Here is a 27,760-nt window from a genome sequence, read left to right as displayed (position 1 = left end):
TAAGAAACAGTACTGTGCTTCCTTCCTGCCCTTTCCTCGGAGCTCCTCACCTTTCAAACAGAGGTCAAATAAGATCTGTTGCTCTTTCTTCTGCAGAAGGAAATTAGAATTGTATTTCCCGGTGTCCTGTTAGAGGCTGGTTCCTGGAGTGTGGGGATAGCGGAAGTGGGGTTCTGCAGGGAATTAGAGGGTAGAAAAGGTCACCATAGCCTTGTGCCCCGCAAACAACCACACCTTCTACACCCCTACAACTGTGCCCAAGCTCTGTCCTTTCCTCATCACCTTTTAAAACTGACATCTGCATCTCCAGGTATGATTCCAGACTTTGCAGGTATATGGGCATTTGAACAGCATCGTCCTCACTGCCTCGTGGTGGAAGAAGCATCACTCTGATGCCCTGGGCACTGTGCACCAAACTGGAGCTCAACCAGGGAAGGAAAAAGGGCACTTCAACAGCCGGAGGATCGGAGCTCAAGTAGCTGCTGGCCAGGGGACCCACACAAATGATCTAGGCATACTGTAGCATCCCAGGAGACACAGGGGACAGTGTTGCCACCTCTGCCAACTTGACCACCCTGATTTCAGGCTCTGGAGGCTGACACCCCCTCTGGCTCCTACCAAGGTGGGAGTGAACCGCCATGGTTTAATTTCACTCTCCAGCTGAGAGCCAATTGTGTGGTGCCCTGAGTCAGACACCCGGCTGGCCGGCCGGGGGAGCATGTCCCGCGGGGGCGGCAGCAGGTCGGGTGACGCCATGGAGCCAGGGGCGGCGAGGTCACGTGCGCGCGGAGACCACATCGGCTCAGCCCACGTGAGCGCGAGATTTAAAAGTTGGTAGCGCGCGCGGTGATGGTCAGTTTGGTGGCTGAGCTCAGCAAGAGACACACCGGGGACGGGACGCTGAGGGACAGCCAGAACACCAGCACATCACAGGGTCCCTGATCTCCAGTCCAGAGCTGCTTGGAAGTGGAGATGTCTAGAGCAGCGGGTAGCCGCCCAGGGTTGTCTGGGGGACAAGTGGCGGCTGCATCTCCGCTCCTGTCACTGCTGCTGCTCCTCGCCTGCTTCGCAGACGCCTGCAGAGGTAAGATGCCACCTTCTGCCTTCTGCTTCATGCGCCCCTCAGGCGCCCCCTGCACCGGTTTCTCTCTATCTTCCTTGCCTGTTTCCTGGGTTTCTAGGACCCATCTTCCGCTGAAACCATGGTCTGGCTGGCCCAGGACTACAGGGGCAGCCAGCTGGGGAATCTACAGGGGCTGACTGCAGACTCCGTAGTGGGAGTTAAAAGAAAATTAAAACACTTTCCCTTTCATCGCAGTTATCAGAGAGACAAAAATCTGCTGCTCCCCTTGCCAAGGCGAAGTAAAGTTGGGGCGTGCTCGGCCTCCTGATAAACTAGATGTTGAGTGATATACGATGTGGAGGAGGGGTTTACAGGTTTTCAGAAGGGTTAAGAGTTTTGATCACAGAAAGTTGAAGCGACCGTGCAAAGCTTACCCGGGTTTCTAATGATGTAGGTGGGATCTGATGACAACAGGGACTTCCCTGGCTTACCTCCCAGGAAGCACAGGATCAGCAAAGCCAGGGAGGAAGGTCTGATGCTTCGAATGAGTGGCACAGGCAAAAATGTGTCTGTTGATTCTGTAAAGAGTTTAGTTCCCAGGTAACCTGGGGCACTATCACTCCTTCCTGCATTATTAGGGTTCTTCAAATTCCAAACACTGCATTGTTGTAAACATGGATTCTCCGGCTAGGCCCAGGTCAGCAGAAATATTGAGAACTTAACATCACAGCCGCTGATCGCTTTCGTAGCTCACAGCCCAGCCTCAGGTAGAGACGGACAGAGACAAATATATTCTTTTCCTGACCTGTTTTTGTCACCTTCATTTCATTAGTTTGATCTTTGTTGCTGAGACATTGAGGAAGAACAGGCTTCCTCGTTTGAAAAGCAAGGTACCATCTGGTAAAGGTGCCTGGTGCCAACCATGAAGACCGGAGATCTAGCCCCAGCACCCTCCGGTTATCCTCGGAAGAAAGAAAAGCCAGATAGCAACCACGTGGTAGCAGACTAACCTTCTGCAACAGCGATTCACTATGACTTATGAAAGCCAAATTAGCCTTTTCTCTTTTTAATATTTTATTGGAAATATTAGAATGATAATTTCATTTATCTTCTCAAGGAAAGAGATAATTATAGTGTTTTTGTTTTGTCTATTAAGAGAGCAGGTTTACTTAATACATTGCCTGGAAGTAGCAGATAAAGCACCTGTAGTCAGATAATCATAACCTTTATTTGTATTTCTATTTATTTAATGTGTATGGGTGTTTTGTCTGCATGTATGTCTGTGCCTCACGTGTATGTCTGGTGTTCAGGGATGCCAGAAGAAAGTGTGGCATCCCCTGGGACTAGAGTTATATAGATAATTGTGAGCTACCATCAGGGTTCTGGGAATTGAACCCAGGCTCTTAGAAGAACACACAGTGCTCTTAGCCATAGAGCCAGCCCTATAACTATAGTTTTAAAATTTGTTTTGTTAGGGGAAGAGCTATGCTTTCCATGCATGTTGCATGCCATGTGCTTGCAATGGCTCCTGCAGCTGTGGGAAATGACTGTCTTAGAGAACTGGGTGGATAGCAGGTTCCAAAACCAAACAAACAAAAACCAAACAAACAAACAAAAACAGATGAGCCTTCAGTTTTATTTCCAAAAGAGCAAATCTGCTGACTGACCTATCACATCATAAATAACTTTGGTATTATTCAAGCAAAAGGCTTCCTGCACTGTCAGGAAGTACCCTGACTGCTTTTTCTGCCTTTGTTCCCTTTCAGACACGAAAAAAATTACATTTCTCTTAAAATGCAATGGGGTGGAGAGTGGGCAGGATGAATAGCCAGAGTGATCTTCAGTTAGTCCCAAGCTCCTAAACATGGGCTTAGGGACACACATAGCATACATAAGCAAGAGTTGGAGATAATCTAACAGTAGCAATCAGTACATAAATGTAACTAGATATGTCTAAAAAAGAGTCAAAAACAAATGCCATAGAAGCAGAAGAAAATAAGTGTCAATAAATGTAGTATTCTCAGGCAAAATGAAAAATAAAGGAGCAGAGCACATAAGGGCAGTGAGCTAGTGGGATGATAAAGGCCAGTCAGACATGCCGAGTGGAAATAGTTAACTGAGAGAATATGTTAGGAGAGGGTAATATCTCATAAAGAGGAACATACTTTGGGTATCTGCCACTCACTTGATTATGCCTGTGGCAGTAAGAGACACAATGGCCAAGACTAACAATGAATGTCTTTCCTACCCAGATCTCTCCTTCATTGATTAATTCTTAATGTTCAGTTAATAGTAACTGTTTCCCATATGCTAACTACAGAGAAGTGTTGGCAAGAACGACATGGATGCCACCTTTAATTGCATAGTGCTTAAGTAGAAATACCTCAATAAAAAGTGAGCAAAAGCTGCCATTTTTATGACTGAGAAGAAAAGAGTGGTGTTGTTTTGGGAAAATGTGGAGAGTAGTGCAAGTACTAGTTTCTGCCAGTACATCCACATCCCAGGTGACATGGATTGAGTATGCCTTCCAGAGTTTAAGTTTTGGAATCTTGGTTCTTGGTGTGGTAACAGTGAGAGATGGCGAGCCTTTGTGAATCAGGGTTAGTGGGACATTGGAAGGTAACTGGGTGTGTTAGTCTGGGTAGTAGGTAAAAGGGTGTGTTAGTCCACCCTCAGAAGGGATTAAAGGAGTTCCCTTGGGACTCTGGATCATTGGAGAGTGGGTTGTTACAAGATTGAGACTGGCTCCTCCCTGCCCTCTGGCTTTCTCTCTCATTGCACAATCACTGGACCACAATGGCTCTCACTCAATCTTTGGGTCACAACCCCTTCAACAAACTTCCATCTCCTAAATATTTACATTGTGATTCATAACAACAGCAAAATTATAGTAATGAAGTATCAGTGAAAATAATTTTATGGTTGGGGGTCACCACAACATGAGGAACTTTATTAGAGGGTCCCAGCATCAGGAGGGTTGAGAATCACTGATCTAGCAGGTTCTCTATCCATCCTGAGGCCCTCAACGGAGGTTGGAGCTTAGATGTACAGTTTCCAAAACTGTGAACAAAATAACCTCCTTTCTTTACAGTTTACCCAAAAGAAACCAGACTAACACACCAAGGGGCTTGAGGGGAACATATCAACTCTAGAAAAGGGGAGAGAACAGCAATGTTCCTCTGAGTTCAGTCAGATGACACTAGTGGATTTCTATCAACTACAGAAAAACATTTTTGTTTAGGTTCTGCAGCTTTCTTATCCTGAGGCTGTACTTATTGTGTTTTGCAGAAGGGCCACAAAACATCCCTTTTTTGATTTTGATGTAAGTGGTTACAACTGTTAAGCACAATGGCAATTTCTAAGTGTCTCGTGGGAGTTTGGGGTTTAGAAGGAGTCAGACTTCCAGTGGTCTTGGTGAGGGAGTCTGGCCTAAGGCATATAGCTGAGTTAGAAACTTCACTTTGTCCTGGGAGGATAAGGGCTGGAAATGGAAAATCAGCATTCTTTGAACTGAAATGCTAGAGCTGGCAAGATGGCTTAGTGGTTAAAACATGGGTTGCTCATGCAGAGGACCTGGGTTCTGCTCCCAAAGCACTTTGTCTATGGGATCTGACACTCACTTCTGGCCTTCTTAGCCACACAATATGCACATATATATGTGCAGACAACTACTAAAAACCTATAAAATAAAGATAAACAAGTCACAGAGATGCCTGTCAAGCAGAGTCTCACTCAGGAAGATCTCCAGGTACTTTTTAAATAAAAATTTGAAATCACAGTTTAATCCTTTCCTGCAGGCAGCAGGAGGTGAGAATGTGGCTCATTAGGGAACTGTGCCTGTCGAGTATGTTTATGGTATGGTGAGAAATGCATCACTGTGTGAAGGATTTTTCCAGGAAAGGAAGTTCCACCAGGTTCTGAACTTAATCTCCATATGATGCTTCTAAGTTGTTTCTAAAACTCACTACAACAGAAAGGACTTAGCATTGTTAGTGAAAGGCCTAGTATGCTCATGGCCCTTGGTTTGAGTTCCAACACACACACACACACACACACACACACACACGAATCAGATTAATACCACAGAAAATGTAGCTAATTGTGACTATTATTATAACAAATTAAATAATAGTAAAAGCCTGCTAGAACTTGAGGCAATATTAAGTATAAAGTAGTAGATTTAGGGGAAATAGAACTCAGCAGGATTTATGTCAGCCAGAGATGTTCGGCAATCTACATTGAAGCCAAGCATAGAGACACACATATGTAATTTCAACACTCAAGAAACTTGGACAAGAGGATTGTGATTTGTGGGTAGTTTGGGAGACAAGGTGACCCACACCTATTGATTTAGGTAGCCTTAGGCAAACTCCCTTGCTTCTGTTTTCTTGTCATGAATTAGGAATAATAATAATAATAATAATAATAATAATAATAATAATAATATAGTAATAATAATACCTATCTAGAAGTTTGACATGATTAAGGGCATAATGTATTTGAAGTGCTTATCACAGCCTTGCATATATTATTAGATCATTTCTTCTTTCAGGCAAATAAAAAGGCTGCTATGGGTATTAAGACATCTTCACTGTGTTATTGGGATTTCTTTAATAATTATGGGTTTTTATGTAATATCAAATGCTGGCATATCTAGTTGAATTGGCTTGATAGCAATTTACAGCAAATAAAAATGACACCTGGAATCTGAAAAGGAATTGCATAGAAATAACTAATTTGAAAAGAACTATAATATAATAACAATAATGTGTATTCAAAAATTAATCTCTAGGTGCTCCAGTATCACCTCAAAGAATACGGTCAGAACAAGAACTACAATTGTGGAATAAGGTAAGAAATTATCCTTGCAACAATTAGTGAAAATTTCACACTTCTTTATAATTACTATGGTAAAGAGAAATAGTGTAATTGACCTTTGAGAACAACTGTGATTATTATTATTACTAAGAATATTTTACTAAAATAAAAGAGCCATATGGTGAAACATACCTGTAATTCTAGCACTTGTGAGACTGAGGCAGGAGAATTCCTATAAGTCTAAGACTAAACTGAGGTACATAAATTTAAGGCCAGCCTGATCTATAGATTCATCCACATATGTAGATATATGAATTTCAAGATGCTATCTCAGGAAATGCTGAGAGAGAGAGAGAGAGAGAGAGAGAGAGAGAGAGAGGAAAGATGAGGATGAGGAAATAGAAAAGGAAATAATACAGCAAATGGTAAAACCTAAAAGGCAGAAACAAGCTTTAAAAATAGAGTAATTATAATACATGTGAGTATGCTAAAATATACTATTAAAAGACGTGTATTCTCAGACCGCTTTGTGTTCTATTTGTTAAAGATCTAGGGACAGTTATTTATTACAAATCACACCTTGGGTGCTAGCGAGATGGCTCGGCAGTTAAGAAAGAGCATCAGTTGCTCTTCCAGAAGTCCTGAATTCAATTGCCAGCAACCACAGAGTGGATCACAACCATCTATAATGGAATCTGATGCCATTCTTCGGTTATGAAGGCACACGTGCAAATAAGGCACTTATATACATAAATAAACAAATCTTAAAAAAAAAAAAAGAGTCACACCTAATGGCTGAAGATCCAGCTCAGTGGTTGAATGCTTGCCTGGCATGTTTGAGGGTCTAGGTTGAATGCCTAGTAGTATACACCTTTCATCATTCCCACACACAAAAGCCATACTTAAGTACGGAAGGATGGTAATGATATATAAAGCAAATACGAACTGAAAGAAAACTGGCATAGCAGTCTTAGTAGCTGATGAAATAAAATCAAATAAGCAAGCTATCAAAACAGACAAGTAGTCATTTATGTGCTTACATATGATGGACACGAAGATGTAGCTGTCATCATTAGCACATACTAACAATTCAGCATCAGATTCCACCAGTCTAACAACTGGTAGGAAATCATGGGGAAATTTGGGCACTAAAAAACCAGAATGAGTTAGGTTAGAAAGGAAGGTTCCAGAAATTAGAAAGGATCTAGCAGATATTTTCCCAATCATGATGCAATACAGTAAGAAAATAATAACAAATCCATGACTTTAACATCCCAAATAAGCAGCATTTTGGTGAATAACTCTAGAACAAAAAGGAAACTAAACTTAGAGTTGAATGACAAAAACATTACAAATCAAAACTTGTAGGTTATAGCTAAGACTTCAGAGAACATTTTGCTTCGTTATAAAAGCCCAAAAGTATAAGCTATGTGCAAGGCTACCTGTGCTCCAGAAGATGGTCCTACCCCAATCACATCCCAACAGCACTGAGTGGATACACAGGGTTTTTTAAAAAAAAATTGTTCATTTATTTTTTACATTCCAATCCCATTTCTCGCTCCCTCCTCTCTTCCTGCTCCCCCCACTTCCCCACCATGCCTCCATATGCTCCTCAGAAAGGGTAAGGACTCCCCTAAGAAGTCTACTAAGTCTGTGCCCTCATCTGATTGAGGAGGGACCAAGGCACCTCTCCACCCCCACACCCCTGAGTCTAGGCTGGGCGTGGTATCTCTCCATATAGAATGGGTTCCACTAGAGCCCATTAGAGTTAGATCTTGGACCCTGATTCAGAGCACATGAAGCTGGCCATGGTGGCGCACGCCTTTAATCCCAGCACTTGGGAGGCAGAGGTGGATCTCTGTGAGTTCGGGGCCAGCTGGTCTACAGAGTGAGTTCCAGGACAGCCAGGGCTATTACTCAGAGAAACCCTGTCTCACAAAGCAAACAAACAAAATAAGAGCACATGAGGGTGGGAGGGAAAAGTAGTGGGGAGATAGAGGGAGGAATTCAGTGGCTTTGATCAGAACATATTATACATGCAGATGTGAAATGATCAGTTTTTAAAATGTCCCGAAGAATTCCTTTCCTGTGTCATTTGCCAAAGCCATGCTTGTCTTACACAGTCAATCTGCTGTACATTTCTCTCTAAAAGAAAACCTTTCTCTAAAGTTCACATGTCTTCCATTACCTAGCTTAGAGACTTCTTTTGCATACTCTATCCAAGTTCATTTGGGATCAGCAATGATCCTTTTCTTCCTACTCTCTGTGATGGTGAAGAAGTGCATTAATTAAGTTTCTTGCTGTTCAAGTGTAAGGACTTATACAAAAGTTCACAAGATTTTGGGGCATAATACCAATATCTATGAATCATTAGTATTCCCTTTCACTAGAAAATGGTAATATAATAACATAGTTTAAAATATAATTGGCTTTCTGAATCCATGCATTAGTTCTGCATCTACAGACTCAACCAACTATGGGTTGGAAATATTTAGGGGTGGAAAACTGTATCCTTCCTAAGTATATACAGGCTCTTTCGGTTGTTATTTCCCAAACACTACAGTATAATGACTACTCACACAGCATTCACATGGCAGCGCATGCCTTTACCTCCAGCACTTGGAAGGCAGAGGCAGGCAGACAGTGTGAGTTTGAGGCCAGCCTGGTCTATATTACACTCACATCGAATTAAGTATTATAAATAGTTTAGAGATGACTTACAGGATACAGGAGGATGTGGGTTATACTCGTGTATTACACTGCTTCGTATAAGGAACATGAGTGCTTAAGGATTTTAGTGTTCTCAGGGGTGCTGGAGCCAATCCCTACAGATATTGAGAGACAATTGTGTATCATCCATAATGGCAACAATAAGCAATAGGTAGTAAGTACACAGTACATTTATAGAGGAAAAGATAAATTATAATAAAAGATAACCATGTGACTAGAAGGAGAGGCATCTTTTCTTCAATGGAGCAATTATGTGTTGGGGGAGGGTTGGTCTTAGGAGCTGTCTGTGTGTGTGTGTGTGTGTGTGTGTGTGTGTGTGTGTGTGTGTGTGTGTGTGTGTGCGCGTGTTTGTGTGTGACAGGGTCTCTCTCGATGGGATCTGGAGTTTCACAGGTTAGACTGGACTAGCTGATTGGTGAGCCCCATGGCACCCCCTGTCTCTGCTTCCCCAATACTGATTTCAAGCATGGTGGCTTTTTATATGAGTGTTTGGAGATCCAGCTTAAACCCTTCTGTGACAAACACTTTGCCCACAGGAGTCAGCATAATTCATTCACTGTGATAAAAATACCCAATCTTCCTCAAATTAATCAAAGCAAAGCCTATACTATCAGTGTGGTTTTAATTAGAATAATTCCACTTACTTTTTGTTTTAAAAGGAACATCTAAATTTAACCTAACATTGACATGAGAAACTAAATATCTACAAATCCTGAGGACATTTTAAATACAGGGAGCTTAAGGGTGGGAACTATCTGTTCCTGCTTACAAAGACTACTATAAACTACAACCTAGAAAAGTCAGGTCAGGACCCAAAAATAAAGGCAAGAAGTAATGGAACAAAAACTGAAGTTTGGAGACTCCACCCTTTGACAGTTGCCATTCCAGGTACTCCAGTCAATTTCTTATGGCAATTCTCTGTGTCCTTGCTTGCTCTGCCTGCCCTGCAGGTGTTAGGGAAACCAGAGTTGCCCCACCACCACTATCTTGGAGGGCAGCACTCAAAACAGTGCAGGAATGGAGGTGGTAGGAAATTACTTTTGCTCCCTTAACTTCCTCAGCATGGCTGATGGCAACCTATTCTATACTCTCTTCCAGACAGACCCTGACAGACAGAACCCCAATCAGTCATGGTGACAATCCCTTATTAAATTCCTTCTCACCCCAGTTTCCCTTCTTTACTCTTTTCCTCATGCTTCGTGGTTCACACCTAAACACACACACACACACACACACACACACACACACACACACACACACACACACACACGCATTGTAGCCTCTTCTGTTTTCCTTTCTTCCATTTCTTTTTGATGATTTATTTATTGCAGTATCTTGGGGTTGAACCCAGAGAATTAGGCATGTGAGACAAGTGCTCTACTCCTGAATTATATCCCCAGCTACATCATTTTCTAAAAAGTCTGTTTCCGGAGGAAGTCAGCCCACAGGCAGAATGGACACACACATAAACAACACTGCAAGTCAAAGAAAGGAAAGAACAGGCTGAACTGACTCACTGTGTCAAGAGACATAAAGCCAACACTCTGTACAAAGATGATATGAGGGGAATTAAAGAGCCAAATATAAAAGATAAATCATAGAGGAATAGGAAAGATGTACCTTTGTGAGTGAGGGTCAGGAAAACTTCTCAAACAGAATTTCAAATGCTCCATCACTTCCTCCCCTGGGAAAAGAGCCCCCAGGAAGTTTTTCAGAGGAAGAGGACTAAGCAACTGAATGAGGAGACTGGCTGCATCTCTGTTTGCAATAGAAAGAATTAAATGGGACCCAGCTGTATGTCCATCCCTGGGAAATGGATAGGCAATATGTTATCATGCAGTCTAGAGGGCTATGCTGTGGGTAGAAGCCACGTATTAGATGTACACTTGACATCATGGCTAGTTTTCTAAGCAGTATGTGAAGCAGAAAATAAATGAAAAATCTTAAGGAAGTACCATGCTTGCAGACAAAACAGATTTTACAAGAATATATACAAATGACATGTGCATATTAAATACATTGGGAAAGCTGTCTATGAGAGGATAGAGTGACAATAATAAATGGAAATATTACAAACAAGGCTATTGATTATGGATGATAAGTATCAGGTAATGGACATTCTTTGACAGTACAAATATTCATAAAGTCTAATAGAAGGGTCTCTGCTCCACTGGATCATCAAAGAACATGGAAAAAACAAAAAGCAAGACAAATGTTTGAAGTAATTCACTCTAAGGTACAATGCAGAAAATTTATTTTAGCTTGAAATGATCTCTTTCTGTGAATAACTTTGGAAAATATTTTATATTGTAATGCTAGGAAGAAGGGTTGCTATGAAAACATTATCCTTTTTATAGGAAAAGATATTTAAAGAAATTAACATGCTAGCCAAGAGTGGTAGCATACAATTGTAGTAACAGTATTCAAGAGGCAATTTCAAAGATATTCTGGGCTACACAGTAAGACCCCGTATCGCTTCCCCCAAACAAAATAAAAACCAACAGTGCACAGAAGGTGGCCTGTTAAGAATACAAAAGACAGTATTTTTTCTGCTGGAGGTTTTTTGTTTTTTGTTTTTTTGTTTGTTTGGTTGGTTGGTTTTGGTTTTTTTTGTTTGTTTTTTTGTTTGTTTGGTTGGTTTTTTTCTGCAAATAGCATGAGGTTTTATTGTTGTTTAAGGAGCTAACCCCATGTTAGCTCGGGTCTTTCACCCACCCGCCATGGCAGATGGCTAGCAAACAGCTCGAACAGGCTACAGAGAGATCTTGTAGGGCAGTGTAAGGAGAGTATCCGGATTGGTGTGCCTCCAGGCTTGGAGGGCTTGCCCTGTGTTGATTGGCCAATTGGTTGTTATGGCCCATAGGCCCTCCCAGGGTGGTTGCTATGCTCTGCGCATCATGGCTGTGCACTTGTCCGTAAAGCACACCCAGAGCTGTAAAGCAGAGGGCCACCAGCTAACTTCTGATTGGTTCCTTGCCATGAGGCAGGCATCTGACCTCTTAGTGACCAAGGCAAGGTCATGGCGAGCACGTGTTACTGTCATGGCTGCCGAAAGGGACAGCTGGTCCCTTCATTCCCCCATTTTCTTTTTTGGAAATTCCAATCATGGAATTATTGTCTCTCTAGCGCCCCCATCAGGGAGTGAGAGATATTGGCATCCCCATGCAAGGGAGTCCCTTCTGACTTAGCATTTTAACCAGGGAAAATGGACGATGTATTCTTTCCCATGCTACTTCCTGCTGACTTTGGGACGAAGTTAGGGACCCCAGAAGGTTGAAATGCTAATCAAAAGCAAAAAAAAAAAGGAATTTAGGCAATGGGGAATCCATCAGGGGCTGTTGGCAGACTCTTTTGCAGAGACAGGGGGTGTCCACATCAGCTGGACTGGTTCACATCCACCTGCTGGAGGTTTTTACATTACAGAGTGGCCCAGACATTAGAAGTCATGTGCTTTTCCAGCAATGTGCAAAGGTCAGTCCATTTCAAACAGATTCACCAATGGACCATGCAGAGGTCTCAAAAGCCATTAGCGGCACTAAAATCCATTGGAGCTATCGGCTGAGGAAAGTTCAAATGCTTACCCAAATGGCGAGGTAGTGAACAGAGCTGCTGTCCTCTTTCTAGTGAATGAGAACAACACATGGAAGCTCCACAATGATCTCCTAATTGGGCTAATTCGGTTTGTGATGTTTCTGATGTTTTTATTTAAGCAACTTGATGTGCCAATCAGCATCAGTTCAAGGCTCCCTGTTTTTGTGCACAGGTAACTTCACACTTATGGGGCAGCTTAGTTTGTGGAAAGGAGACTGGCTATGAAATCATTATCCTTCTTTTATAGGAAAAGATATATAAAGAAGTTACCATGCTAGCCAAGTGTGGTAGCATCCTGTTGCTGTACCAGTATTACCCAGCAGTCCCCGCTGGGTGTGCAATGGCTTCAAGCCTCTCTGCACCAAGAACACTTCAGGAGAAGCCATTTCTTCCCAGCCTACCAAAGCAAAGACCGTGGATTTGGAGATGACAGCATTGTGCACCAGTCAATGTTCACAGCTTCGGAGGGCATCATCTTTTCATCTAACCCTTCAGCTAATTTCTCTTTTTGCATTTTTGATTTTTCAAAAACTCAATTCAAGAACTTTTATTTAACATTGATTCTGGTCAAGTTAAATACAATATAAATCTCAACTCAAAAACTCTCTCTCCCTCCCTCCATCCCTTCTTCTCTCTCCCTGTGTGTATAAGGGAGTAGGTACATGCTACAATTTCTGAATACCCCTCATACCTGGAGTATATAAAGATGTGTTCTGTGAGCTGTGGCAGATGTGAGACCCTGCTTTTCTGCACTAGCTCATGCTCTTTCTGTTCTCTAAGCTCAAGAATCACATATTTCAGGATGCTGCCAACTTGAAAACAACAAGGAGCTTAAGAAGTTATGATTGAGGAACATAGCTACCCTTCTTAGTCTGGTGTGAGAATACAATTTCAGTTAAGTAGACCAATAAAGAATTCTGACACTGGAAGGGACTCTGTGACACTTTGCCATAAAGAAGATTTAACTAAAACCACTCCAGACACCCAAGCATCAGTGCTATTTTTTTTTCTGGTCCTGTTTTGAAAGGCCATCAAAGACATGCATGCTATAAATACTGCAGACACACACCCTGGGGTTTAACTTTCCAGCATAGTTTTTTATGATTACTACAAATCTCTGCTTATATTTTATTCTGCTTGTTTATGTCAGTCTCACTAGGTAGTCCAAGCTGGCTTAGAACTTGTGATCCTCCTTCCTCAGCCTCTAAAGCACTGGGATTATAGGCCTGTGCTAGCTGATACAGCTTGTGAGACCTCTTACAGTGTAAGACCACTAACATTTTCTCTTTAGGATAAAGGCTGAAAATAGCAAGTGGCCAGCCATAGTTGAGTAAGCGTTCATTACGAGATGGAGATCTATGGCTTATGTTGTCCTAAGATTTTTCCTGTATGCTGTGTGTCACTCAGTTATCAGGCTAAGTGAAAAGACATTAGAGCCACATCAAATGCAGAACTGCACAGCAACCAATGGCATTCCATTTTGAGGCCTTTTTTGTTTTTGTTTTTGCGGGGGGAAAGAGTTATGTTCTCTCACGTTCTCAAGCTGCTCAGGCTGAATTATTTCAGACCTCTTAGCTTTGTATTAGTGTATGAGTAATCTTCATACATTCTGATGGTCTTTATCAGCTGATATTGGGGACATACATTCCAATGGCCAGGAGTGAATCTTGGACAACTCCCAATTCTAGGATTTCCTTTGTCTTCGTTTGTTCTTTCACTGTTAAGATAAATCTTTCTTCCAAAAGCCGCCTGAGCCCCACCGCACCTGAGTTAGGGCCCAAATGAATACACAGAAACTTGTATTAGGTACGATGCTGCTTGGCCATAACTTGCTGTCTCATTGGCCAAACAGTATTTTATTCAACAACAAGGTAAACATACACAGAAGTACTTCCCCCATCATTTCACACTCTTCCTTCCTTCATTCTTCTTTTCCCTCTTTTTTTCCTGTCTATAGGGTGTTACTATGCATCCCAGCCTTCAATCTACTATGCAGCCCAAGCTGGCATCTAATTTATAGCAATCCCCCTGCCTCAGAGATGGGAATCAAGGGCATATGCTACCATGCTCAGCACCTGGGACTTTCTTATAAGGCTTTAGAGTTGCCTCTTCTCTGAACTTAGGGATCAAGGCTGCCATGGCTCTTTAATTGCTGTCTGTATGTGACAACTCAGTAAAGTCTGCTTTCTTTTTGGGTCTCTTTTCTATGTCTGGGGTGTAACTGATGTCTTTGTTTTCTACAGGTGCATGATGCTTGTTCATCCTTCCTGTCTAGTGATTCCCAGCCTCAGGTAATTTCATTTGGAGGTGTTTCATAATAATGTAGGCATTTCCTGCTGCTTAAAAATCTCCATATCTCCCTCTGAACTCACTGAGTCTTGTCACATATTAGATATTGCTGCATTATCTTCAGGAAGTATCAGTACTGTGGGCTTCTGTTTTAAAGGGTCACCCTTTTATTTTTAAGTAAAATAAATTGTGGAAATTGTGGACTACCAAAATGCTAATTTCAAAATCAGATTGTTTTTTTTAAAATGCTGTACCTGCTGCTCTATCTAAAGAGCTAATGTCTTGCTCCCAAATGAGTTTGAAAACTATTGGAACACTTGTCAAAAAGCTAATTTGGCTATTGTTATAGATCTAGTACCAGAATCAAGCTTTCTGGAAGGGCTTAGGCGGTGGCACTGAGTCTTCCATTAGACCTGAGGCAGCTACCACATCAATGAATACAGCTGACCAGCATGATTGCCCAGAAGACAAAAGGCTGAACTGTGCATGCCCACTTTCCTGCTTCCAGGCTACCCAGGAGGCAGCTCTCTTCTTTGCCCATGGGAGGAGGGGTGAGGAAAGAGGGAGCCTACCTCCTCCACATGGAGACATGAGGGGCAGGAAGTAAGTGTGTTATCCTTATCCAAATTTTACCGGATGCTGCTGCTTCCATCAGCAGGTCTGAGTGCAAAGACCCCAAGTTCACCTTTATTTTCATATTCAGTGCCTCTAGGATCCTTGACAGAAACTAATGTGCCTCAGCCACATCCTGCGGCCAAAGCTAAGTGACTATTAATAAGTTTCTCCATATGGTGATCCTGGCAGCAGTGGAGAAGCAGCCTTGTGTAATGCCATTTTCTAGCTCCAGAGATTCCCCTTCCAAAAGTTAGAGACATTAGAGGTTAGGCAGAGGGGAGGGAAGCAAGATCTGTTGAACAATATTTCAAATTCTTACTTTCAACTCCGATTTTTGCCTTACTTACTTTCTCACTACTGTGAAACAACATCCCAACAAAAGCAACTGAAGGATGAAAAGCTTTATTCTGGCTCACAGTTTGGGGAATACAGTCTTTCATGGCAGGGAAAGCATAGTGACAGGAGCAGCAGACTGGCTGGTCACATTGCATCTTCACAGCAGACAGTGTCAGGAAGTGGTTCCAGGCTAGAAAGCCTTGAGGCCCACTTTTTCCAACAAAATCTCCACCTCCCAATAGCTCCACAGACTCCTCCAAAGTCTCACAAACTGGGGACCCAGTGTTCATACATGCAAGTCTCTGGGAGACCTATTCAAACCACAAGAAGCACTGTCAGGTGAATGGCATGGGATGGATATTAGCATGTAAGCCTTTGTGTTGAATTTAAAATTCAGGAACAGCTTCAGAATAGTTTTTTATATCCGCAGTACACACTGGATAAGATTTTAATCACTTGTTTAAACTCTATCAACATAAACTAACCTTAAAAATCTTTTTCAATTTATGGTGTGTGTGTGTGTGTGTGTGTGTGTGTGTGTGTGTGTGTGTGTGTATGTGTGTGTGTGTACACTGTATACGAGTAGTGCACACTGTACATGTGTGCTATGTATGTGAAGCCTCCAGATTAATGTCAGAATCATCTTCCATCCCTCTCCCACCTTATTCATTGGTGCAGGGTCTCTCAGTCAAGCAGACCTTGCCTATATGGCCTGTCCTGCTAGCTTGCTCTAGGTATCCTCTGTTTCCATCTTCTGAGGCTGGACTGGGGATGACACACCCACCCTGCATTTATTTCGTTTCTGGGATCCAAACTCGGGTCCTCACACTTACACAACAGCCACTTTAAGCACTGGGCCATTGCCCCAGCTCTACAAATTAACTATTGAATTTCATTTCTGTGCACCTTTAAAAAAATTAATTCATTTTTTTCATTTATTTTACATCCTGACCACAATTTCACCACCCTACTCTCTTCCCATTCCTTCTCCCTCCCTCCTCTCCCCCCAATCCATTCCTCCTCTGTCTCCATTCAGAAAGAGGCAGGCCTTCCATTAAGAAGAGCCTGACAGACATGCTGTTTCTGTCATTTACATTTATAATGTATAGAATACATTTCAATAATGTGATATTTTATATATTAATTTTCACATTAACTGTTTATTTTATTAAACTATGTGATTATCTGACTACTGCTTCAAGATATTTTCACCAAATTAAAAAATATCTTTAAGGCCCATAAATACAAGATAAAATGTCACCTATCCCATGTATGATAGTCCTTAATGAATTGTTGAGAACAATGGCTTCTTACAAAGAAGAGCTAGATAAAATGCATTTATTTTGAAATGTTTCCAGTCAAAGGTCAGTGTTACTGCCAAATCTCATCAAGCCTAGACACGGTTTCCTAAGGAGAGACAACCTACACACGTAAATATCTTTAGTTGAAATGCATCTTTGGTGTGGGACACGGCTGAGTATTTCCTTTTTGTTCCTTTGGATTTTACTGCATTTCTATGTGGGCTATTTGAAAGAAGAACTGTGGGGATTTTATTGCCAGAACTTCATGGAGTGACCTGAAGGGAACAGGTAAGGAAGGACCTATCACGCTGTCTACTTCTGTCATTCAGCTCCCAATAGTTGGAGATAGGCCTCAGTGACAGAGCACCAACCAGCCAGCATTTATGTGACACCTCCATCACCATAAAACAACTGAAAACCAACTCCCAACTACAGGAACAGCAGGCATTGCTGAGGGCCCCAAGAGGTATCTATAAGTAGAAGGCCTGGCTCCCAAACCACACAGTCAGCTACAACTTCTTAAGGTACTGGACAAGTGACAATCTTGTAGGACCTCATTTCTTCTATACAAAAGAGTACCATTTCCTGCCCTACGTTTCTTGTCCATGTGTTTCAAGAACAGAATGCAAATTTTGCACAGGGGAGTATTTTCTAATATACTGAAACACCATTATACACGCAATTTTGTAGTATTAAAACATATCCCAGCAATTTGCCTGGAAAGCAAACAGACAGAAAGAAGAAGATAAAAACAGACCTCTGGAGGTAGGAAGGATATGATGGGCACTTTATAGTGACTCCGACTGTGTTTCTAGCCACAGGCAGCCGAGTTAGGTGCACTGGGTCAGAATATTGACAGCACTGAGCCATCTTTTCTCTCGGTTTCTAAGTTGAGAGTACCTGCAGTCCTAAATTAAACCAAAGAGCTTTTCCTGCCTTTAATCCTTCCAGGAAATTCCTGCAGTGGCATCACCTGAAGAAACTGAAGTTTTACGGTGTGAAGTGGAAATGGGATCCGCACTGCTGTCTAGTTCCAGGCCGTTTACCTTTACAGCTCATGCTCTAACCACTACTAATTGCCCCTCACTTCCCAGCTTTCCGTGACTTTAGAAAGGAACCAATAAGGAATCCGTGGTTCACAGGACGACTGTGTTAGGTCCTGTGCAAAACAGGGTTTGCCCCTGCTTGTCCATTTGTGCCACTCCTTACCACGCCCTGCTGGCTGCCACCACAGGATTCCTGCCCTAATTCTGTGCTCGGATGCTTTGACAAACCTGATCCTGGGGTGTGCAGTCAGCATCCTGGAAAGGGTGGCACTCAGATTAGGTGCACCACGCACGGCTTCTTGTCCTTCAGTTCCCATTGTTTGAGAGCAATTGCAGGATTTTCAAATTAGCCAGTGATGAGTAATGTTCAGTGAGGCTCACAGCTTTGGCATGTACATGCACTTTGCTACAAGCTGGAAAGGCTAATCCCTAGTTGGCACTACCCAGGTTGTCTTAGTCATAGAGTTCCATGGTGTCTCAGCGAGCGGTGAGAACTGTGTAACTGGACCACAGTGAAAGCCTCCATCGGCGCATAGCTTCTGGAAGGAAAGAAAGATCTTTTTGTCTGTTTCTAGTATGTGCACTCAAGTGTGTGTGTGTGTGTGTGTGTGTGTGTGTGTGTGTGTGTGTGTGTACATGGGAATGCATACCCACGTACACCCAAGTAGAGGCCAGAAGAAGACATCGTGCATCTTCCACCATCACTCTTGTTTTTTGAGATGAGGATCTCATAGAAACTGAATTTGTCATTGTGTCTAGACTGACTGGCCAGCAAACTCCCAGGATCTACCAATCTCCATGCCCAATGCTAGGGTTACAGACACACTCAGCTATGCGAGACTTTTTCATAGGTGCTAGGGATTTGAACTCAAGTCCTCCTGCTAGCCCAGCAAACTCTCTGACCTGCTGAGCCATTACCCTGGCCCTAGGATGTTTTAGCAGCCAAAAGATTATTATGAAAGAAATCAAGAGATGCTTGGGCTTCCAACATATTCCATCTGTGCAGACATGGTGCAATGTAAAGCACAGCCCATATGTCTTCTTGTTTGCCTTAGGGATCCACTGCACTGAGGGAGTTTTGCCGTTTGGTGACCGAGAGCCTCCAGAAGCCTCTGGTAAGACTGAAGTCCTACAGACAAACAACCAACTAAACAAATGTCATGAAACTTCTCCTCCTCCAAGACAATACGCCCAATTTAGGAAATGTGTCAGCAGGAGTTAGAACACACATTGACTTGGCATAAGAAACAAATGCTTCAGTTTCTCTGATACCTGATGTTTTAAGATAATATTGGTAAAGTTCATAATCAACTAATTAGGAAATGGCATGTCTCCTTTAAGCATAAAATGTGGTCTGATGGGAAAAATATTATGATCACACTGACTTTATTTTTCTCACCCATTTGTACAATTGGAAGAATAGAATGAATCTAAGTTGCTAAATATTATTATAGTATAGGACCTTAACAATGGGAAAACGTAGCTGGGAAGAATGTTAGGCTGGCATGTGTGAAGGCTCAGCTTTCATACCAGCATTGGGGAAAACAAACAAACTCAAGGGAGAGCAAACCAGACACCTGCATTGTCAATGTCATTTTGAAAATTCTGTTTGCTTTTGTGTCGTGGTTTCTGATTTGAATTTGATTTTTTCTATGAGAATGTTTTGTACTAGGTGAAGACAGGTAGAAACCTGAGAAATTGCATTCCATTAACCCCCAGGTTCTAGCCTGTGTATTAGGTTGAACAATTTTAAAACTCCCTTACTAAAGGTGAAAGCCTTGAGTTCCAAACGATATATTTCCTCAGCATCTCAAACCTATCTTGTGTTGGTTGGTACACTGCAGCCACCAAACCTTCCACAAACAATGACTCAAGGAAAGAAACTTTGATAGTTTGGAGGCATCAATGTTTCCCTAGACTTCATGTTCAGCAGCAAATGAATATATTCTTTTTAGTGGTGATTCCCCCCAAATGTATTAAAATGTATTTTTTTTTCTAATTAAGATAAAAGAAATGACAGTGACATCTATCTGTCACTTTGGTGCTAAGAGCAAATGAGACAAAAAAAAGTTATATGACTCCTAAAACACAGACATTTTAGAGACAAAAGACTAGAGGGAAACTTATGGCAGAAAAAAATAACTCATGGTTTTATTTAGTGATGACAACTAAAATTATTTTATGGTCTCCTGTTTGTTTTCTCTGGATACCCCATATGTGACTGTATTCTAATTTCCCATTCCACCACTGTTGAACATCGAGCATGATTCCAATTTGTTATTCTTATAAGCAATTTTGTAGAAAAGATCACCTGTCTACTTTTTTATAAATATTTAATCAATTTTCCATTTGTTTTGGGGGCAAAAGATGTAAATCAATATTAGTCCTATGTTTGAAATATAATGTGTCATATTTTAAAAATTCTACATAACTCATAATTTCAAAGTATGTAATATAAAGCTTTATAATGTGTGTTATAATGATATATATCTCTTCACTAGGAACAAAATGAAAAACATAATACTAAGAGGGTAAGGTGATTTTCCTAAATTCTTATACCCCTGAAAAGAATAGAGGAAGCCACAGCTCTTTTATACATAACTCTTCTTTCTGTCTTAACAGTTCTTATTCCATTACTCAAAGACAGAGAAGTCAGGAAACTCAAATATTGTGGTAAGTAGTCACTAGCATGTGCTTAAGAGAAAACTGATTTTTAAAAATTACCTAGCATACCATAAGACCAAAACTCATTTTTTTTTTTTTTGGTTTTTTGAGACAGGGTTTCTCTGTGTGGCTTTGGAGCCTATCCTGGCACTCGCTCTGGAGACCAGGCTGGCTTCGAATCACAGAGATCCACCTGCCTCTGCCTTCCAAGTGCTGGGATTAAAGGCATGCGCCACCAACGCCTGGCCCAAAACTCAAAAAGTTATGTATGTGTCTGCCGATGTGCTCAGTATTTCCTTCTTCAGTACCATAAAGGGGAAAAAAACCTAAATTTATATGTGAATGAATGAATGGAAATCAATATTTATTATATATTTTACATGCCAATAATTACATGTGCCTTCTAGTCATTCATTCACAATTAACATGTCTGACATAATTATAAATGCTAGAAATATGGTAGTAAGTAAAAATAAAACATTAAGAAAGAAACTCCTCCTTCATCAATTTGTATTGAGTGACAAAAAAAAGTCTAAGAAAAAGCAAATAAGTAAAACAAATTGTCTGGGGTAATATTAATGCAAGAGAAAAGCAATGTCACCCAAAGACATTTTTGAAAACAATTATTTCAAAGACAAGTGTTGATGGCTAACTGGAAATATTATCTGTTCTTGTTCATTATCATTAGGTAGATGTTCATTATGAGAGTTTACTCTCAGAGTAACCAGAAATGAGTAACCTAGATTCATTTCACATCAGACTCCTGTGGTTTCAGTGGTTTGGTTTGTTTGTTTTTGTTATTTTAGTTTCAGTTTTGCATCAGGGCTGTGGCATAGTAGTCGAGTCCTTACACACTACAAATGAGGGCCTGGGTTTGATCTTCTGCAATGGAAAAATAAATCAATAGAAATTATTTGACTCTAATATTCTCCCTAAACTTGGGATCCATTACTATGCACAGTTTAGGGAATGGAAAGGACAGTGTAATTTAAATGTGTGGTGGAAAGGTAAATGTGAACTTAAACTCTATTTTAAATTCATACCACACCGAATACCCTGACGTGAACAGAAGAGAGTTTTAAGTTAGACTAGCTACCTATCAAACACAAGTTGCATTCATGAACAGATCATCATTACCTAGTGTCGAAAGTCATCCATTTGTTAAATGAACTCAATGCTGTTAGTGAGGAGACTCGGTTCCACCCAGAGCTTAAGAAAGTGCAGCTGTGTGAGGTGGCTGTGTGTCTCAGATGTGCTTTCATTTCCTTCCATGTGACATTTCTTCATTTTTAAACTGTATATCTTTGTCACTTTTTCCACTACCAACAGCACATTGTCATCTTTGTGACCCCCATTGTCTTGTTCTAGTTCGATTTTAAATATTTAACTTATGAAAGAGATTTCCAGGTGTGTGTACTAGAAGAATCCAGATAACAATGTTTATAAGGGAAAACTGATACTTGCCAGTTGCCTTTGTCTGGACCATATTATTTTGAGTAAGTGTAGAAGATGACAGATGGCTTTTTGTCTCCTAGAGAGGCAGCCTCGGGATGCACCTGTTGCAGCTGTAACAGATCTGAGGCTCTCAGCAAAATGCTTCTTCAAATAATGACAAACAGCTTAATGTAGGACTAGCAACCTGTCCCACCTCTTGGTTTATGGACTAGCAAATTCTACCCCATTCTACTCGTGACGGGCTGTCTTAGATAATATACTTAATTTCCTTTTTTGGTCATTTGGTCTGGGGCAATAATAATGGGTAAAAAGCAGGCAGGCAGGCAGACAGACAGACAGACAGACAGACAGACAGACAGACAGACAGACAGGAAACCATCTAAATGCCCAATGCTGAAGAGCTCTGGTGCTCACCATTTGTGTTCATGTTCTCTCAGTCATCTGTCGTGCATCCATTGCTGCAGCTCGTCCCTCAACTGCATGAGAGAAGGATGAAGAGATTCAAGGTGGACGTACGTAACACAAACTGCATGTTGGCTTTGCCACTCTGGGGCAGCCCCTTCTGCTAACTGCAGCTGTGGTCCTTTTGTAAAATACCCTTCTTCGGGGTGAGGCTCTCACATTCATACTCAGTGTTAGCTTTCTGTCACAATGACAGTATGTTGGAGGGAAAAAAAATGACTTAAACCAAGTACCTGGGCTCACCGTATTAGAGGCTCAACCTTTGGTCAACTTGACAAACCCCATTATTTTATTTTATATCTGTGGTAAGGCAGAGAATCATGGTGACAAGTGTTCAGTTGAACAAAGGCTTTCACTCTGTGGAGACTAGGAAGGGGGGAGGGAGGAAGAGGTTAGTGTCCCCATTCTTTTCAAGTGAATGCACACAGTGACATAATTTCCTTCCACAAGCCTCACCATGGAAAGATCCCACTACCTCTCAATAGGACCACAGGCTGTTGACCAAGCACAAGGTCTTTGGGAGACATAGTTGATTAATCTTCGTAATTGCATCATGCAATCTTCCTCCCTCTTAGGGTTCTGGCCCCTTCTAGCTGGATCACAGGACTTTGAAGAAACCTTCCATGACACACTCATTAAGAAAATGTTTTCTTGACTTAAGAAAGGAAACACTGGGTGTTTGATCTTTAGGGAGGAATCAGAAATCCAATTAAGGACAAATTATTGCCCCTGTATACTTGCTCACAAATAGCTAGGGTAGCCTAATTTTTTATCCAAGTGTTAAAACATTGATAAGAATAAGGATAATAAATACACTCATCATAAAACAAATGTCAATGCTTCATTTTTCCCATGGTTAACAAAAATAGGACCTAAATCTAGTACCAATGTGTAAGGTAAATATAACTAAGCTAACACATTATTAACTAGATACTGTGATTTTTCAGGGTCAGTGAAGAACACTGCTAATGCTTTTCATGTTGAAAATCCTGGGTAACATTTTGAATTGAGACATTGCATTTTGGGTCTAGCATTACCATTTATGATTCATTGGGAACCTGGCTGGGCTTTCACAGATTCTGTTATTCCAAGTTAATGGAAGAGAAAGTCACATTAGTTAAATAAATTTCCATGAGCTGTCTAGTATGAGAGGCGACAATGCAGTTCACGACCCTTAGTCTAGGCCAAAAACAAAGAACTTTTTCATTGTGATATTCCTTTATGATTTAATGATGGCTACTTCATTATTATATGGCTGCCATTACATATATTAGTTTTAAAAGATGAATTCGGGCCTGTGTTTTCTTAACTTTATTGCTGTATTTTTTTTAATTCTTCATTAAGCACACTTTTAAAAAGCAAACAGTTAGATGAGTAAATGTCCCAGAATTTATTTTTTATGATCATTATTTCCTCCCAAAATTCTTCACATTTTTAGCTTCAGTTGAATACAGTTATCTGCTGCTAACTTTAAAGGGAAATCTAAGAGGAGATTTAATGACACCTTAAATGTGTAGAATTCTTAAGGCTGGAACTATAGTTCAGTGGCAGAGCAGTAGCCCGGTACATGTGAGGCCATAGGTTCAATTCTAACACCCCCACCTGCAAGTGGGAGAATTCACAGAATGAAGAAGAAAGTCAATTGTTATCAAATTTTCTAGAAATAAATGTACACTTTAAATAATTTATTTCCAATGTCTATATTAACCAGTGATAATTGTTTTGACTACATGACTTGTCTCACCAGTTACACAAAGAAAGATTGCATAATGTTCATTATTATGACCAATTTAACACATGGTCCCATTTTCTGGCTTGAGTGAGACTTTTGTACTTCAGACAGCTATCCAAATGCTTGGGACCTATGGGAGTGGATGCTGCCAAATAAAGGTGAATCCCAAAGACATTCTTCCACAATGTCCTTAGGAAGCTTTGAAAGCAAAGAATTTAACAGATGGATGAAAAAACAACTACAGTAAGAGTGCTGGCTATGCTGGCCAGTGTCATCTAATTTTAAAATACAGTTTTATAGTGAACTATCTTATCTCTTAAGGAAAAAAAATGGATTTTAGTGCATTCAAAGGTTTTCCATTTTGTTTTCTGGATTCATTCCTTTAAATCTCTTCTTCCCAAATTCTCTCAGTTATTGAGGACTCCAACGCTAATGACAGCACCCTGAAACCCTTGGCTTTGCTGCTGCATGTTAATGTCTTCAGTAATTAGTCTATTAAATTTTCATTGTGTTCTTTTTTTAATCTTGAACACACACAGGAACTGTTTTTTAAACAAGTACCTAAACATACAGTTTCTGTGTACACATTTTAAATACCAATGTGTTCAACTTAAGTAATTTGAGGGGTATAGTTAAAAATAAGAAATACAAATATTGAAAATTAGAAACATATTTTCTGTAAATCAAGGATAAAGCAAAGAACACTACTTATAGGAAAACTGAAAAGTTTTGACTGATAAATATATCGATTACCATGAAGTATTAATACAAACATGAAGATACAAACCAATTCTATGGAAATTATAAAACATTAAATATTCTTTACATAAAGTTTAGAATGGTATGCTTAGTAACACTATGTAATATGCCTGTAATAAATACATGGTTGTTCCTATTTGGCGTTTTTTCATTATCATTCTGCACATACAATAGTATCAAGACAACCTCTTTGAAGGCATTGACTAAACATACATTTGCCAAAGTTGTCCCTCAGTTTCCATGTAGAAGAATGATATTCTTGCTTTAACAGCAATTCCAGCTTATATTTTTCCTGTTCATATATGACCACATCTAACATTTATGTTAAAAAGATTATTTTATTCAAGAAAAAGTCAAAAACAGATTTTTAAATACACTGTGCCTGACATTTCTTTCTACTTAGTGATGAATATACATACACCTGACAACATTCCTAAAAGAAAATCTATAAAGAGAGTATTTTTAAATGCACCATTCTGGGGATTCTGGCAGTTTTTGAAATGATTTGGATGTAAGCATAACTATTCTCTATGACATGAATACTCTACTCTAGCCTTTGGCACCTTTTGTTGAGTTAGAATAACTGAAAGTAATATTGAACTTCACTACACTCTTAAGAGGAATTTGCATTTGTTTAGTGTTGCTTAATTTGTTATGTCATCCTTATTTCTTCCAGGAGGAATTACAAAGTCCTTTTGCTGGTCAAAGTAGGGGATACTTTTTATTCAGGGTATGTATATAAAGCATTTTATGATCAATATATATGAAAATTGACCAAGTATTTTTAATGTATGCTCACTGAGTCAACTCATTTTAGTGAAGTTACAGAAATTTGACATCCAGTGTCTTTGTTTTTGTTTTTTGAGACAGGGTTTTTCTGTGTAGCTTTGGAGCCTGTCCTGGCACTTACTCTGTAGACCAACCTGGTCTCAAACTCACAGAGATCCGCCTGCCTTTGCCTCCCAAGTGCTGGGATTAAAGGTGTGTGCTACCACCACCTGGCTACATCCAGTGTCTTAATCTGATTTCACTTCTTCCACTGCCCTATTGTTTTAAACCACAGCTCCAGTATGTAAATTCTCCAATGACATTCATCTACTTCACAGTTTAATTTCGTGATATTTTGCGTAAAGGAAGCACATCTTTAAAGCTATTTCACAAGTACAAGGAGTCAGTTATTAAAGTTTTCATTCAATAGGTTGCAGGGGTTGTGACTATGCTTACAAATTCTTAACATTAAAACTTCAATTGTTAATAAAACCTCTAAGTAGAGATAGCTTTGTGACCACATTTATCATTTTGCATTTGTGTATAAATTTGTTTCTAAATAGTCATGTTTTGTGCAATATTTACTTTCTTAACATATAACCAGAAAGTTAAACATTTAATAAATGTATTCAGCAACTATTTACTGGACTTCTAATAGGTGCTAGGGAAAGTATGGGTAGATGGGAGTGAAAAGATAAAGTCAAGATCCCTACTACTCTTACAGAGGACCAGAAATCAGTTCCCAGCACCTACTTCAGGAAGCTCACAACATGTAACTCTCCAGCTCCAGGATATCTGCAGTTCTCTACTGACCTCTGTGGGCACCTGCATTCCCACACATACATCCATACACACATATACATAATTTATAGTAAAATAAAATATTTTAAAAGAAGGTAGAGTCAGCTTCTATTCTCTAGTCCTTTATAGCCTGATATGACAAACAGATAAATAACAGCTAAGTACAGTCACCCCTTGGTATCCATGGGGGATTGTTTAAAGAGAACAAAATCAGGGATACTTAAGTTCTTTCTATTACGTGATGTGTTATTTGTATAAAATCTATCACATCCTCTGTAAGTCATCTTTAGCTAAGAATTGAGACAAACACTTTAGCTGGGGATGGGAGATGATCAGAGATGACTTTATGTGTGGAGACTGAAGATAAGGCAGGATCTATTTAATGAAATATTTAGCTGAACAATTTCACCTTTATGCTGAAGTTCAAGGCAGTATTCCTGGGGAAAGATTTACATCAGCCACTTGAGGAATGGACTGGACTGGATTTCAGGACTAGACTGACAGCAGGAATATATAAAACAGAACCACCATGATTTCAGAGAGTTAACTTTGGTTTGTATCAACATGAAATTTGAGAACACTTCTTTTCAGATGTTGGTTCCCCATAAGCAAAATCAAGTAGTTTCTAATTTATTGTGGTCCTGGCAGGCTTTAGCCCTGTCTGGGAACTTGGTAGAAATACACATTTCCAAGTTCCATCTCAGACTCAGTTAATCAGAAACTGCAACTGTGGTCCCCAACGAGCCCTTTTCTGTTCTGTCCAAAGCTTGTCAGGTGACCTCAATGCAAATTAAGGACACTTCATTATATCACTAGGCTTCTTTCAATAGCAATTACATCATTAGTTACAATGATTTTTTTCTAATTTATTATTTTGCAGCCACGCAATGGGAAGAGGTCAGCAGGTTTCATTTAAAATGGTATGTGTTCAAAAAATAGATAAATAAATAAATATGAAACAGCATGTATTTCACAACTGAACTCAAGTTGAAAGTTCGTCACAAGCTAAACTATATTCAAATATGTTTCTATTGTTCAATTGCATGTGGACACTAACGTTATATGTAAGTACTACAATTGTAGGGGTAAAGCGGGTTTTAGGAATAGGAAATACTGCTATTTTAGGGTTAGATTTGCTTTGATCCTAGTATTCCTTGGTCTATGACACAAGAGTAGTCATCCAAAGAGATTTTGGAGATAATGACCACATCATCTTTTATTGTGCATGTCGTAACATCAGGGATTTTGTTCCCGTTCTATTAGTCTGTGTCCGCTGGAGGGAGGTCAGGATTCACTGGCATGCCCTTCTGTCTTCCAATAACTCATTCTC

At 40.3% G+C, this 27,760-nt stretch overlaps 1 protein-coding gene across 1 annotated transcript; it reads left to right on the top strand.

Annotated features, from left to right (window-relative positions):
- The first annotated feature begins 972 nt into the window (after positions 1 to 972).
- Nmu (neuromedin U) lies at positions 973 to 27,346 on the top strand. Its single transcript, XM_035452481.1, has 9 exons — positions 973 to 1,084; positions 5,856 to 5,914; positions 14,446 to 14,493; positions 18,845 to 18,904; positions 20,291 to 20,320; positions 20,412 to 20,462; positions 22,346 to 22,414; positions 25,538 to 25,591; positions 27,311 to 27,346. The coding sequence occupies exons 1-9, from the start codon at positions 973 to 975 to the stop codon at positions 27,344 to 27,346; spliced, it is 519 nt and encodes a 172-aa protein (XP_035308372.1).
- Positions 27,347 to 27,760: the final 414 nt, after the last annotated feature.

The sequence above is a fragment of the Cricetulus griseus genome (genome assembly GCF_003668045.3).
Source record: "Cricetulus griseus strain 17A/GY chromosome 1 unlocalized genomic scaffold, alternate assembly CriGri-PICRH-1.0 chr1_1, whole genome shotgun sequence".
Classification (NCBI taxonomy): domain Eukaryota; kingdom Metazoa; phylum Chordata; class Mammalia; order Rodentia; family Cricetidae; genus Cricetulus; species Cricetulus griseus.
Note: the sequence above shows the minus strand (reverse complement) of the source record. Positions and strands in the feature narration are given on the sequence as shown.